Source organism: Ooceraea biroi, chromosome 10 (assembly GCF_003672135.1).
Source record: "Ooceraea biroi isolate clonal line C1 chromosome 10, Obir_v5.4, whole genome shotgun sequence".
Taxonomy (NCBI): Eukaryota; Metazoa; Arthropoda; class Insecta; order Hymenoptera; family Formicidae; genus Ooceraea; species Ooceraea biroi.
In genome coordinates this window covers 1,618,937-1,630,791 of record NC_039515.1, presented here as the reverse complement: position 1 = coordinate 1,630,791, position 11,855 = coordinate 1,618,937, and the positions used below count along the sequence as shown (strand labels likewise).

Here is an 11,855-nt window from a genome sequence, read left to right as displayed (position 1 = left end):
CACCATTATGTATGTATTGTAGATGCATACATATTTCGCCATTGAGTCTACCTTTTGACACACCTTGTACACAGATCGTTGACGTGTGAAATGTCGTTTCGGAATTGGTTTCGACAGTTCCGAGCATAGACATCTGATCATCGTGAACGGATTGTCGTAACCTTCGTGTCTTGATCTACGTGTGCATGCGTAATTCGTACGGGTATTGCTCATTAAATTCAATCGCGCATGGTGTCAGTTGTGAAAGATAATTAGTCGTGAAATATATAGACGGAGAATAATAAAATTCGAAGAATAAAAAACTAATATAATTTCGAAGAAAACGGAATCAATATGGTGAGTATACTAGATAGTATAGACTATAGATAATATCGCAAAGTCAAATCGAGGTTAAGAGTCATTGCTGATTGTTGGCGTTCTTTGCAGATGCAATTTATGTTACTGTTCAGTCGTCAAGGAAAACTCCGTTTGCAAAAGTGGTACGTCGCGCATCCGGACAAATTAAAAAAGAAAATTACGCGCGAACTGATAACCACGATACTCGCACGAAAGCCAAAAATGTCAAGCTTTTTGGAGTGGAAGGACGTTAAAGTCGTCTACAAAAGGTACGTGCAATTAATAAACAATGCGTGTCAATCGGTAATTTTGCGTTCTCTTTATATCGACCAGATCCGATCTCGCGTTCTTCTGCGCGTATGACAAATTTCGAAACATCTGCTTACAGATATGCAAGCTTATACTTTTGTTGCGCGATTGAGCAAAACGATAATGAATTGCTGACTTTAGAAATCATACATCGATACGTTGAATTGTTGGATAAGTATTTTGGCAGTGTGAGTATGAGACGATAAGCCTAAAATATGCTTCCATGGATTAATTTGTAATTTATTACGCAATCGAGTAGTTAATTGTAAGTGATTGCGAGTGATTGACAATAATAATTGACCACAATATTATTAGGTATGTGAGTTGGATATAATATTCAATTTCGAGAAGGCGTACTTTATCTTGGACGAACTGCTTGTCGGGGGAGAGATTCAAGAAACTAGCAAAAAGAATGTACTGAAAGCCATCGCTGCCCAGGACCTGTTACAGGAGGTTAGTTACGGGGATGTACCCCTTGAATTGTAACGCATTTTAATTCTTATTAATAGCACTAGACCTGTACATTCTACTATCTTCTTTCGCAACCAGATTTGGTTGCCAAAGGAACATTGTTAGATCGTTTTATCTTGCCGTTGGATAATGCTAGTTACACTTAATAGAAATTGATGTAGCGATATTACATTCACATGGAGAGTACAAATTGAAAATTTGCATAATAAATTCGATTAATGTTTCGTTAATATGTTAAAACGATCTACATGCCGTTGCTTCTTGCTAGACACGTGTCGTACTCGTCAAACAAACACAAAGAGTCGAACATAAAGATTAAGTATCAAATCTATTCGAGCTAGGTGACATTCCCCGCGTGTCTCAAGTTCTGTCTGACATATTTGTCAAAATTCTAGTTTTATCAAACGTTATTTGAAAATTCGCAGTAATGACACAACTCTTTTTAATATACAATTAAAGATACTTCTCGATCATCGCATCTGCTATTGAGAAATTCATTTAACCACCTGGTAACGATAGATTTATCAAGAATTATAAATATTTAGCCAACACATGCATGAAGGCACTTGAGAGTATTGAGACTCGCCTCTATGAAACAACATTGGAATTCTATTTGCTTTAACGTTGCCTGTCTTCTTGCGCAATCGTAACAACGTATATATTTATTTACACCATATTTATCTACAGTTACGTCGGCTTTTCCTCATTGACACATTATGCGTTCTTGTAATATTGGATGTTGCACGATAGCGTTTTAAATATTTGACAATTTATTATTTACTCTTTGCATATCGTATTGTTTCAACATGTTATTATTCTGGAATTTAGAATATGAAAAATCTTGCCTGTACAGTGTTCGATATGCATTTATTTACTACTCGGTCCTAGAATACCACGTACTGTAACATATATATATATATTATGATAAAATAGGTTTTCATTTTCAATCTTCTATATACATTATCTTCCATATCGGTTGTTACACAAATGTTATCGTGAGTGAGAGCATTTTCAGTATTATAGGAGCCTATAAGGGGGAGCTACCTCTGATTACTTCTTAGTTTGTCATTTATTTGTTATTATTATTTGCATTGTTTATTAAGCATGATAATAACATACCGTTTGCAGTGTAATATTACATAGTGATAACAGATATTTGTAACATAACAAGTTCAAAACGTCAAATATTGAATGCCTTTCTGGGTAAACGTGCATATGTGCTTTAATATGCTCCTCCTTTAATCTTTACAAACAAGAGCTTGCACAATACTTTATTACATTAATATTTTTTGTAAGCTCCAAATATGTCTTTGCAGTAGCATTCATATGATGAATATTATTTGACAATGTTATTACGCAATTTTCTTGTCACAAAACAAGTATTTTAATTTTTCGAGATCCGTGCTTGCCTTAGTCGACATGTAAGAAAGATTGCTTTCATTCCAGTTTTTGAATTTGCAGTAATCGTTGACAGCAATAATTGAAATAAAAAAGAATAGTACAAAGTATCTTTTTTTTATCATTTGCTGGATGACTGTTTGCTCAGTACTATTGTACAGTGTAATATAAATATATATGCAACATGGAGCTACCTTTCTTTTGTGTACTGGGAAGAGAAATAAAAATGCGTAAAATTTATAGTGTAAATCTTACAGCAGTCACACATCACGAAAATTTTTACAACATATAGCAGTACTAAGCGAGAGAATATCTTTTTATACTATTTTATAGCATACCATTTTGAAAGTTTTTACACCACATAGTACTACGAGAGAATATCTTTTTATATCATTTTATAGTATACCAGTTTGATATTTAAACCTTTCTCAAAATTTTCCTTGATCGAAAGTCGAATTATATGTATATCGCATGAATAAGAGTATACATTGTTTTTATCTCATTATGAGACACTAGAAATATAAAACATGCCATTTAAATTTAATTTGGTAGAAATAGTGCGAGTTATCGTTATTCATTTTCTAGTCTCTTCTGTTTCATTAGATGTTATTCAAAGGATTTGTTAGACTAACATTATACTATTGCCTTGTATTGAAAAACTTGTGCTAGACAGTTTTGCCAAGTTGATTATTAATAAATTACAACAGCGAGTATTGTTATGATAATAATAAAAATTGCAACATGAAACCTAAGTTACTACTAATACAAATATATCGTGATTCGTTGAACGAAAGCTTTTATATTGATTAATAATAATACATGACGGATGTAAATATTCGTTGATGAATAATCAAACATAATTTTTCAACATAATCTGGTGTCATTTTTCTTTGTAACGTAACACATTTTACGTGGGAGACGTATAGTGCAAATTTCTCCAGACGTTTACAAGATGTAATATAATGCATAATACAATGCATAATAATTTATTGTATCTCATAAGTTATTTTTGATTGTTTAAATTGCGTTCGAGTGTATAGGTAACATACGTATGCGTGGCTTAAAATAAAATAATGTGCATGCGACATTTACAGTATGGACGATATGAAGTTTCTTGAAAAGCGAATAAAAAATATTAATAAATAATTGGATCGGCGGATTTGCTTAACCGGCCTGCTCGCAGCCGTTTTTCCTCGTAGTTGGTCCTCATGTCCAGCAGAAACAAGGACATCGCAAACAATTGCGGATACAAAATAGAGAAAAAAAAACATCGCATGGCATAACGGCTGCCGTGAGCAGCTCGTGTGAGCGAATTTGCGATCTACTGACAACTGCCATACTATATATTATATTTGTCAGATTCTTACAGAAGCATGGCACTAATGCAATGAGATTTGTGCACACATCTGCATTTTCCTTTTGTTTCTTTTCTTCCCTCTCTCTCTCTCTCTCTTTCTCTTTCTCTCTCTTCTCTTCTCTTAATAAAAATAAGAGAGTGGTGTTAACATATTATTGCCATAATGTCTCCAATTGTCCAGGTTTAGATTGATGAATTATTATACAGCACTAGAAATAGAATAAACAAAACGTGTATTACTACGTATACCCATGCCGTTTATAAACATGAGTATTGACATGTATATGTATGCTTTCAAAACCTAATAAATATTTTCCAACAATTGCACTTATTTTGTAACATTTGCCTCGTGTATTTCGTTTTCCAAGTAATGTATGTACGTAGCTTTACTCTTCATCGATATACGTTAAATTTCAAAAAAGTTTCACACGTAGTCTAATCAATAATGTTACATCAGTCTTTTCTTCGTCTCATTTCTTATGTAAAGTAATGTGTAAAACGTGGCGGATGTTGAGATTATCTTTGTATACCATGTATGTGTATTAAGCCCAGGCAAATAGGGTCAAAGTAGAAGACTAGTTAGTTTTTCTTTGTTTGTTGTGGAAGGACGAAGCTGTGGAAGGTGCTCTGCGGGAAATAGGGCTTTTATAGGTACCCCATTGTTTGCATGAGCTTCACGGACAAAGTCTCGACCCACACGATCGACCGAAAAACCAGAAAAGGCTTACCTGCTGCATGATGCCATTACGACTCTACCATGTTATACAAATTTTCAAGTCAATCTTATACTAGTCATATACGGGACTTGAGGGCTTGAGGTATCGTGCCGACTTTTGCTCGACTGTAAAATGCTTGATCTCGATTTAACCTTCGCTGATGAAGGAGAAAGAACAGTTGGAGATATATCTTTCAATACTCACAGTCGAGAGGAAGCGCGCGTGCGATGTGTCGAGTGCTTTCCGTGTATGTTAATATATTTTTATATGTCGAAAATATCCCGAGTCTTGTGTGTATAGAAAAACAAAAGGATAAAAGAAAGAAATGTTACGTTACTGACCAAAGGCTGAACTGCAGTTTTTAAATCTGAATTATAACTTTTAATGTACGTATACGTAGTATTATTATACGTACATTAAAAGTTATAATTCAGATTTAAAAACTGCAGTTCAGCCTTTGGTCAGTAACGTAACATTTCTTTCTTTTATCCTTTTGTTTTTCTATACAATACTAACAAAGTGACGATAGTTACCCTTATACGATAGTTGCGTACTTTAATCTTCAACTCTGTGGCAATAAAATCATTTGTATTCATGTGTTATTTTGACGAAAATTATTGTGTATGTGCTGCTAAGAAGAACATCGTCAGTATTAATGCGACTACTTATATAGAAAACGTATATACTTGTTTATCTACCTATTTAAAAACACTACTATAAAATTACAATTAATTCGAAACCTATCTTTATATACCACACTTTGTATATATTATATATGTATATACCACATATGTTATATATATATAAGCATCGTCAATTTCTAATGTGTGTCATTATACACTAAGTGTAACTTGGTAAAAACGTTAGTAATAAATATATAGAATAAAATCTCTTCATATTGTAATCGAAACTGAGCGGGCGCGCATTACCTTTTCCGTCACTAGCCTGTTGCGTTATGTCGCAAATGATGATGGGAGACACGCATGGTGGTCTTTGGAAATTTTGAAAAATTGATTTTTATCATCTGTTACGCGCGATTGAACGTGATGCGAGCCAGGTCACGTTTATTCTTTTTTTACATCATCTAAAGGGCGCTCGAAAATTCGATGAGTTGCATGTAAAGCAGGCAATTCTTATCGGCATTTAAGATTTCGATCGGGGCAATAAATGAACACGCGCACAATTGTGTACTCACACAAGTATAAAGATACTCGGTTATATGAAAAGGGTTCAATTCACCATTTGAAGCTGCATCAAGAAGAAAATTGTATTATAAAGTAGGTACGTGTACGTTTATATATACACATATATACACATACGTACATGCATATACATTTTTTTTTTTCACTTAACTCTTTACGTAAAATATGTGTGAAAGTGCAGCGTCAAACTAATTGATCCCTATTCATATTATTGCAAGATATTTCGAACATAATATCGATAAAGTTGTTCCTTTGCGTATGTTGCAGGAGGAAACACCTCAGGGATTCTTCGAGGATCACGGATTGGGATAATATTCTTTAAAGCAATTTAAAGCACACACACGTGTTTAATTGTAAGTGTACATTCCCACACTACGTTCCACCGTGTTCTTATCATATCTACATCAAAGCCGCATCTTGTTCAACCTGACAGAATAAAATGGCAAATAACACAGCACGATACAATGATATACTCGTACGAATATCCTGGATGCAGGCATATAATAGTCGTTAGATTTATTAGTTTAATAATATAGTTGAAAATATCAAGTAGAAATTTCGATATCATTTTTCCGCCTGGGTTTCTATTTTCCCTTTAATTGTAACGTGCATTTGATTTTCTCAAGTATATTATTTACGTAATTTTGTCGTTGATTCTGAATTAATAGTATGGATAAATCTCGATAGACGTAATCAGATACAGCTTACTTACAATACTTAAAATACTTAAAAATATGACTATTGGATACACTGGAAGAAATCTGCCATATCTGTCTAGGCTTTTATCCAATTCAAATTGGTAATCTCTCGGCCTATTTTGTTAACAGAAGGATAACAAAAGGTTTCAAAGTTGTCAACGTTACGAAGATGTAAAACTCTTTGCTCTTTACATATTACGTAAACTGACAAAGTAGAATTTGCATATGGTTTCTGGAATATATTTGCTTTTAGATTTAATGATTGCCTCTGTTTTCCTTTTTATGCTTGTATGTGATAGTGCAAAGTTGCTGGAGCGCGAGAGAGAGACGGAAAATATAAAGAACAATAATAGTATAATATGCGCAGATGAGAGATTTGAGACATATTTTATTTATATATATTGCATACGTTCCACGTACACGCGCGCGCAATCACACACGCACACAGAGAGAGTCGTCATGACATGATGCGTGCTAATAGACTAGTACACACAAATACAAATGTCCCTCACAGCACCGAACATTGCAATAAGATTATAGGGAGATTACAACCTTACATACTTAATAATTAATGTTACTGGTATATGCCACTAACCTTACAATATAATCTTACATTATAATATTGTCAGAAGATTAATGAAATCTTATTTCAATATTTCAGTAATCTTACGTGCAATCTCATTTTTCGCGTATGCTGAAAAACATTTTATACAAAACTATTTATAATGATCATGTTACTGGTATATACCACTAACCTTACAATATAATCTTACGTTATAATATTGTCGGTAGATTACTGAAACCTTATTTCAATATTTCAGTAATCTTACACACAATTATCTAATTTTTCGCGTATATTAAAAATACATCCCAGGCAGCACATGTTAGCCTAATATATGTTTCTTAGACGTGTCTAAAATGTCTAAGAAACATAAAGTACCATTTAAGAAACGGTTTAAATAGAAACCGGTTTTAGACCTAAATTTTAAAAACGTATTTTTCACGTTTCCACAGAAACGAAAAATGTGTTTTATTAAATTGATTCGAAATTATATAATTAATATAGAAAGAATAGTAATTTCTACTTAATTTGCGAGTATTAATTATTTTTACATCATACGTTTCAATGTACTCGATTATGGAACAAGAGACAAAAATCAACACAAGTGTGTGTGTGATTCCCGCCTCTGATTCACTAAGCGACCGATAGACGGCCAAGCCAGGCGTGACGTTCTCGCAAGAAACATTTGCGTTATCACCTTATAAATAACCATCCGGAAAACCGATTCGTTGGACATTTTTCTCCTAAATAAACGTTTCAATAAAATGGTTATGGAACGTTACGTTAAAACGTTTATGAAACGGCTTTGAAACCAATGTGTGCTGCCTGGGATATTACAAAACTATAAAATATCTTTTAAAATATTAATTAAATTTGATGTTTGCACATTTTCATATTTTCAAAATTAAATTTATTTATTAAAAAATTAAATTATAAATTGAATTATAAAAATAAAATATATAATATTTAATTTCTAATATTAAAAGGTTCTTACTATGTTATATGGATATTAATACAACATGCCCTGCAAGGTTTTTGGGATGTTAAGGGAATGACATTGGACGAACATGCACATGTTATTGGGAGGTTAATGGCAGGTTTATTAATCTCTGTGGAATGTTACAATCTTACAATTTAAGATTATTGTAACCTTATTAAGATGTGCATGTGCTGTGAGGGGTATTACATGATATATTAAAAACATTTCGGATGTTTTGCTGACTGTAGATGTAATAACTCTGCACACGCAGTGATAAGTCTGCACATTTTCAACTAATGTGAACAAGCGAAAAAGAAAATTGAATATAATCGATATTAATAAGAACGCATATATGTTGTTGAAGCGTTAAGCGTTAAGAACGTGTCAACCCAGACAGCACAAAAATAAAAAACAAACACATCGCAAAGATATCTAAAGAACGTCTTTACGTCTTTTGGACAACTTTGCGAGGTCTTTTGGATCTTTGTGCTCTCTGGGAAGGATCGACCAGAGAAACCTTGTTCGTTTGTTTTGTTACACGCGTTTATGAAACAACGTAGCCAAGCTTAATCGGCAGAGTTTCTTGTTACAACTACCGATTACGGCTGCGTTCGGAAACATCACCCGAGTGCTCCAGTGTATCATTTTACCCTTGTTGTTCATTCGCTGAACAACAAGGATAAAATGATACACTGGAGCACTCGGGTGATGTTTCCGAACGCAGCCCAAGATACTACGCGAGAGAGATGGTGCACGCTTATCAACTGTTTGCAGGATCGCTAGGTGATTCTTCTAGTTTATCGATCGCGCAACACCTTTGCGCGCGAACGAGCGTTATCGTTCTACCGAAGCTGTGCGTCCACGAGTACATACACCTTTGCCGTTGATTCGCGTTTTTCTTTTTCCAAACGGGTTCAGATTCGTTGAAAGTATTAGCGTTTTTATTGTAGCATTTAAGAAAGTTACGAACCCTGCGTCTTCACTTGAAATTTGAAGTTTGAAGCGTGCGTACGCGGAGTAGCATAAGATAAAGATTTTCGATTACCGTGTCGATTATTGTATTATTGCTGAAATTGTAATTGAAATATTTTCTAACCTAAATATACAACGTGAGTAAAGGAAAGATGTGCGATATCGAAGCGTACGACGTTTGTGCAACATGTCATCAAGGTTCAAATGAGGAATCTCGATTTGACACGTTCAACCTATATAGTTTGACGCACTTTTTGTATTAACGATCAGACAATAAGTTGCACGTACATGACTAAACATTCGCCTATAACTCGTTATACATATCTATTATTAATGAATTAGGGAGTAACCGAATTTCAATTTCGAAGCATCGACGGATCGTTGACTCGTTACTATAAGTTTCGTTACTTGAATTATATTGGCCGACGAGACACGTGACGTCATCTGATTGTTGTGAGTCAAGTGTGAAGAAATGTTAGCGGCATAAGGTAGGATATACATCGATCGTAGCGTACGTTAATCGCAAACGAATCAAAAGTAGTCGATAAGTCATCTCTGTTGCTACTCGTAGTAGATATATTATTGACATCCAGGGGGAAAGGGGAGAAAAGTAGAATAAGACTTTATCGATGTTAAGAATGAAATATATGTAGGATTTCGGTGAGACGGAATCTCGCGTTGACAAGAGAGACGATGCTTTGTGTGCTCCGTCCAAAAATAAAATGTGTCAAAAACCAGCAGCAGTGTACAGCAGTTTGCCCGTGGTGCATCGCCGCATTGCATTGCGAGCGGAATGTTGAAATAAATTTCCCTCGATTTATCGATCACTCGGGAGATCGATGTGTCACGGAATCTTTATTTAACGCATCATGTGCGTACACAAGGGCGTACAAGGGTGTACGAGTGTGGGGGGATTATAATAGCAGTTTATAATGACGGCAGTTGATACATTTAGCGTGCTTCTCTGGCGCGGTATTGAAATTTAAACCCGTTTCATTGACGTTCGATCGTACAATGGAACGCGCTGCGAGAGATATAACTTTATAATGTCCGTCAATGTAGGCATGTGCAGCGGCCGGTTTAATGAATACAACGGACGTGACAGGGATGTGAAAATGCGTGCCACCTCCTCGTTTCCGTTATTGAAAAATCCCGCGAGGCGTCCAACTCCCGCGATTCACTCAGTCATCGCGACTCATTGTAACCGGCCGCAATCGCATATCCCGGACGTGTATCACGAACATGCGACGTACAATGCGACGACGGGCGTCGCAACGATAATAGGCAGGCAGCGTCCATTATCGAGAGGGTGAGAGAAAGAGAGAGAGAGAGGTGGCGATTGGAAATGAATCGCGGGCTCTGCACAGCTGTTGCTTTGCCTTGCCGGGGGTTGAACGGAAAGTGTGCGGCAAAGTTAACAGCCGCTCGAAAGTCTCAGCCTTTTCTCAGGAAGAGGAACGACGCCAGGGCGACGAATCGAGTTTCATTCCGAGCAGAGATGAGGAGAGAATTTTCATGCTGATTCTAGCGGAGCTTTGGCGATTCGTCGACGGCGCACAGTGGATCGAAATGCGGAAATAGGTGGACATCGAGGCAAAAATAAAAGTTTTAATTTTACAATTTAACTCATTAAAATGTGTTGTAGAATACTTCTAACGCATAATCCAAAAGCAGGAAATATAGATTAATGAGTAATATAGATGCTGTAGGTATGTCAAATTCCCAAAGTCCTGTGATAAATGAAATTCGTAAAGTAGAAATCGTCCACTTCTATTCGCTGTATTCTGTATAAAGGATTATGTATTTTTGTCTATTGCATAAATCCCAATTCTATGGTTCTTTTCTTATGTTTTCATCATTTCCTTTAACCAGATTTCATTATTCTTTACGAATTTTCCTTTGCGAAGAGTTACAACAAAATTATAACTCAATTCCTATACGTTTATTAGTGATTTAAAAAAAAGTCCGTATTTGTCCAAGATCTTTTATATGAGGGTTTAAAGAACTATTTGTGTAGAAAAAATTCACGTAGGTTTCAGCTGCGATCTCTTGCGATCTTTTCTCTTGTACATCATTATCCCCCGTCATGGATCGAAACCATCAATTCTGTGAACATCGACCGAAATTTCATTCGAAATATAATTTTGTTCAGAAATCGATTTTAATTAAATAAATATAAACAAGTATATAAATAAGTGAAGGAAAAGAAGTTCCTGTTTGGTTTCACTAATTAGCACTATAAGTAAAGAACAAGCTAGACTTGCGCAAGTTATGTTAAAGGGATTGTCCTCCTCCTAGAATAAAACAATTTAAATAATTATAACAAAATCATATTAAGAAATGGAAATTTTGTGTGTGTGTAAGACTAAAAAAGAAAAATAATCTTTAATGAACAATCTACAACATGTTTTACATTTATGATTATGTATAATATATGTATCATACTATTTTCATTCAGAATCCTCAGAATTGCTCATATTTATATCTTCATCTTTTACATCTATATTTTTTATTTTTAATAACTTTAATGCTTCTGGAAACATTTGCTTTACTGAAGCCGAAGAGGAACATCTTTTCCTTTAATTATTGTTTATATTCGTTGGGAAAATATCATTAATATCATGAAAATATTATGGAAATATGTTTAAAAAAACAAATTTTATTTAATTAAAACCGATCTTTGCACAAAATTGTATTTCAAACAAAATTTTAGTCGATGTCCACTGAATTGGTGGTTTCGATCCACTGTGCGGCGCGCCGCGGATCGCGCGGCACGCCGCGAAACGCTTTTGCAGGCGCGAGCGCGTTGCGCGAGAGCCAGATGGAATCGCGTCGGCGCGCGAGGCAAAGCGACG

At 35.0% G+C, this 11,855-nt stretch overlaps 1 protein-coding gene across 2 annotated transcripts; it reads left to right on the top strand.

The window, feature by feature from the left end:
• On the top strand, window positions 1-6,746 carry LOC105274729 (AP-1 complex subunit sigma-2). Of its 2 annotated transcripts, none has more exons than XM_011331082.3 (5): window positions 1-336; window positions 427-605; window positions 725-833; window positions 961-1,098; window positions 6,057-6,746. In XM_011331082.3, the coding sequence occupies exons 1-5, from the start codon at window positions 334-336 to the stop codon at window positions 6,099-6,101; spliced, it is 474 nt and encodes a 157-aa protein (XP_011329384.1). In that variant the 5' UTR covers window positions 1-333; the 3' UTR covers window positions 6,102-6,746. The 2 variants fall into 2 exon arrangements, with proteins under 2 accessions (XP_011329384.1, XP_011329383.1); XM_011331081.3 differs by lacking the exon at window positions 6,057-6,746 and adding an exon at window positions 4,478-5,480.
• Window positions 6,747-11,855: the final 5,109 nt, after the last annotated feature.